Below are 3395 nucleotides of genomic sequence, written 5' to 3' on the forward strand. Positions count from 1 at the left end.
ACCGTGAACGTTACTGGCAGCGGCACGAGCGGGTCCACGTTGTTCTCGGCTCGCTCGACGCTCGCCAGCGTTGCCTGTTCGAGCGTCGGAAAGGCCGTGACCCCGAGCCCGGCGGGCGTCGCGAGAAAGGTGAGGCCGTAGCGGCTCGAGTGGCAGAGGCAGCGTGGGCCGTTCTGCATGAGGACGTCCTTGGCGCCGTTGCGCGGGAAGACCTCCAGGCGGCCTCGCGCCAGCACGCGGACGTTCTCGACCTCGGTTTCCATGGGGACGAATGCAGGTCTGTCGTCAATCCAGGTTCATGCTGCGTTGTGATTGGCTGAAAAAGACACCCAACGTGGCAGCCCCCACGAGAAGAAGAAATCATCCGGATATGCATATTTACGACTGAGATCTTAGCGCATCTTGGTGAAGCTCGAGCTGTTGAAGCCACTCGTCTGGCCAAAGGCCGGCGCGCCACCACCAAAACCAGAGCTGGCCGCGCCAAAGCCGGAAGCAGCGCCAAAGCCCGTCGCTTGACCTTGGGCACCAAACCCGGTAGCTTGACCTTGGGCACCGAACCCGGTAGCTTGACCTTGGGCACCGAACCCCGTCGACTGGCCTTGGGCACCAAAGCCGGTAGCTTGGCCTTGGGGAGCGGCAAAGCCGGTAGCTTGGCCTTGGGGAGCGCCAAACGAGCCAAAGCTGGGTGCTTGGGCGGCGGCAAAGCCGGCAAAGCCACCGCCGGCCGGCGGGTTGGAGGCCGGTGCAGGCGCGGGCGCACCAAAGCCCGAGGGCGCACCGAACCCAGTGCCGAGCTGCGTCGCCGCGCCAAAGGCTGGTGTCGCCGTCCCACCGAGCGACGTCGTCGACCCAAAGGCGGGTGTGGCACTGCCAAACGAAGGCGCCGCCATCGAGTTGGTCGAGCCAAACGCCGACGTTGCGAGGGGCTGCGTCGCGCCAAACGCGGGACTCGAGGGCGCCGCACCAAAGCCCGACGTCGCGCCAAAGGCCGTATTGCCAAAACCAGACGTCGTGTTGCTGCCAAAGCCCGAGGTCGAGCCAAACGCTGCATTGCCAGTGTTGCCAAACGCGGTCGGCGCCGTTGTGTTGCCAAAGGCGCCGCCAAACCCCGTCGCCGGCTTGGAATCCACCTTGTACTTCAGCTCCAGGCTCTTGAAGAGCTTGTCTTCTTGGCCGCGGTACTTAAGAAGCACCGTATCGACCTCACTGAGCTTGGCCGGGTTGTGCTTGGTGTAAAACTCGACGAGGCGCGTCCGGTGGTCCTGCGCACCGCCAAACGCCGGTGCTCCAGCCGCGGGTGTCTGTCCAAAAGGACTCGGCGCCGCCTGATTAAACGGCGAGGCCGGTGCCGCGGCCTGACCAAACGGAGACGCCGGTGTCTGACCAAACGGACTTGGCGATGCTGTCGTCTGTGCAAATGGGCTGGCCACTGGCGACTGTGGCGTTGTCGCACTGGCAAATGGCGATGTCTTGGCAGGGGATGCCGGCGTCGGCTTGGCACCAAACGGCGACGCGTTCGACGCCGCGCCAAAACCAAAGCTCGTCGGTGGCGTGGCAGCCGATCGGAATGCCTGGCTCGTCGTCGCAGTGGCCGCCCCGGCGGCAACGAAACCCGTCGGTGCCGTCTTCAAAAGCGCCGCTGGGACGGTCCCCGTCTCGAGGTACTCCTTGGCGTGCTCGAGCGTCGCGTCTTGGCCCACGTACTTCTTCATCACCCGCAAAAACAGCTCGGGCTCCTTGCCCACGTTGTCGGCCACGAGCTTTTGCATCTTGGCGTCCGTCATGGTGTTGCCCGCAGCGTGCTTTTCGTAAAATGTCTTCATGCGCTCGACATAGTTGATCGCGGCGGCGGGTTCCGGCAGCTTAAAGTCCGTCGACGCGCCGAAAGCTGTCGGTTTCTTTGCCGAATGAAGAGGCGACTTGACGTCGACCGCATTCTCCGTTTTGGGCGTTGCCGACTTGGGCGTCGGGAACGAGAAACTCGAAGACTTCTGCGGCGTCTTGGCGTGGTTGGACGCCGTCGACATCTTGCGCGCACGCGGCGACTCGACGTCTTCCGACGACTCGCCAAACGAAAGCGACCCGAGCGAGATGGGCTTGCGCGCCGGAGACTTGGCATCACCTGCCTTGGACGCGCCAAACGAAAACGCGCCCGACGCAACCTTGATAGGCTTGGTCTTTTCCGCGGCCGGCGGTGCCTCGGTCGTCGTCGTAGGCTCTGTCTTGGGCTCCGCCTTGACTGCCGGCTTGAACTCAAACTTGGGCTCGACCTTGGCCTCCGCCTTGGGCTCCGACTTGACCTCGACCTTGCGCTTGGGCATCTGCTGGAACGAAATCGATCCGCTCGACGCCGCTTGCGTCGGGATAGACGTCGACGCCGACGAAAAGAGCTGGCTTGACCGCGGCTTGGGCGCCGGAGCTGGCACTGGCTCGGGCTTGGTCGTTAGAGTTTCGCGCCGCGGCGGCTGGCGGCGCACAGTGCTCGAGATTTCGCGCGGCGTGATCGAGGGACCCATAGCACCGAAGACGCTCTGAAGCTTGAGGAGGCTGTCGTCTTCTTGGCGAAGCTGCCGAAGGAGATCCTTCGTCGGCGCGATGGGGCCCGACGGAGCCTTTGTCAGGATGCGCGATTTGGCCTTGAGCGAGAGGTCCTTCATCTGGTCCGCGAGGTGCACAGCGCGGTTGTATTCACGCTTGGACGTTTCGTAGTTGAGCTTGAGAACCTTGAAGAGTTGTGCCGAGGTGTTTGGTCTACGCACAGAGATATTAATCGACAGGCATGAACAGCGGCAACAAGTACGTACGCAGTCACCGACGTCCCGTTCTCCTTCAGCAGGCAAATGTGCTTCTCCAGCTCGGTCGTATACCGATGGATGTCGTCAATCTTCTTGCGCAACTTCTCCCGCGTCGTCGCCGAGCGCTGGTCGAGTGGCTGATCTTCGAGCTGTGCCTTGAGCGTCTCGTCTTGGAGGCTGCGGAGAAGGCTCTTGGCGCATTCGATTTGGGTCTGCACATCGCTGCTGTTGCCAACGACGACTTGCACATGGTTTTCTGTCTTCTGGAACGTCGCGTCGAGCGCGTCGATGGTATCGCAGACGCCGAGAACCTTCTGGCGCAGCTGCTTGAGCGACGAAGTGAACGCAGTTTCGTTCGTCTGCGACGACTTGCACGGCTCGGCATCAGCTCGGATGGATTCGAGCGTCTTGTGGAAGCTATTGATGAGCACCCAGAGTTCGCCTTCCGCTGCACTCGACGGCTTGGCAATCGTCGGAGCAACGACCGTTGGTTCTGCAGCGCTCGACTTTGACGCACCGAAAGTCGGTGGCGACGCAGAGGCCTTGAACGAACCACTGCCGGCACTAGTCGCGGGAGACGAACTTGAGACGTTGCCGAAC

The 3395-nt window shown here is 62.5% G+C and overlaps 2 protein-coding genes across 2 annotated transcripts in view; both read right to left on the minus strand.

The window, feature by feature from the left end:
• The window catches only part of SDRG_06577 (hypothetical protein), a gene marked incomplete at both ends in the record, with an annotated part of 3220 nt that extends 2957 nt beyond the window's left edge, over positions 1–263 (minus strand). Inside the window, one exon of the mRNA XM_008612363.1 lies at positions 10–263. Within this exon, the coding sequence (XP_008610585.1) occupies positions 10–263 (254 nt within the window). The remainder of the gene's footprint in view (positions 1–9) is intronic.
• A 129-nt stretch (positions 264–392) lies between these two features.
• SDRG_06578 (hypothetical protein) overlaps positions 393–3395 on the minus strand; it is a gene marked incomplete at both ends in the record, with an annotated part of 4518 nt that continues 1515 nt past the window's right edge. Inside the window, 2 exons of the mRNA XM_008612364.1 lie at positions 393–2751; positions 2805–3359. Coding sequence (XP_008610586.1) covers positions 393–2751; positions 2805–3359 — 2914 coding nt within the window. The remainder of the gene's footprint in view (positions 2752–2804; positions 3360–3395) is intronic.

The sequence above is a fragment of the Saprolegnia diclina genome, assembly GCF_000281045.1.
Source record: "Saprolegnia diclina VS20 unplaced genomic scaffold supercont1.18, whole genome shotgun sequence".
NCBI lineage: Eukaryota > Oomycota > Saprolegniomycetes > Saprolegniales > Saprolegniaceae > Saprolegnia > Saprolegnia diclina.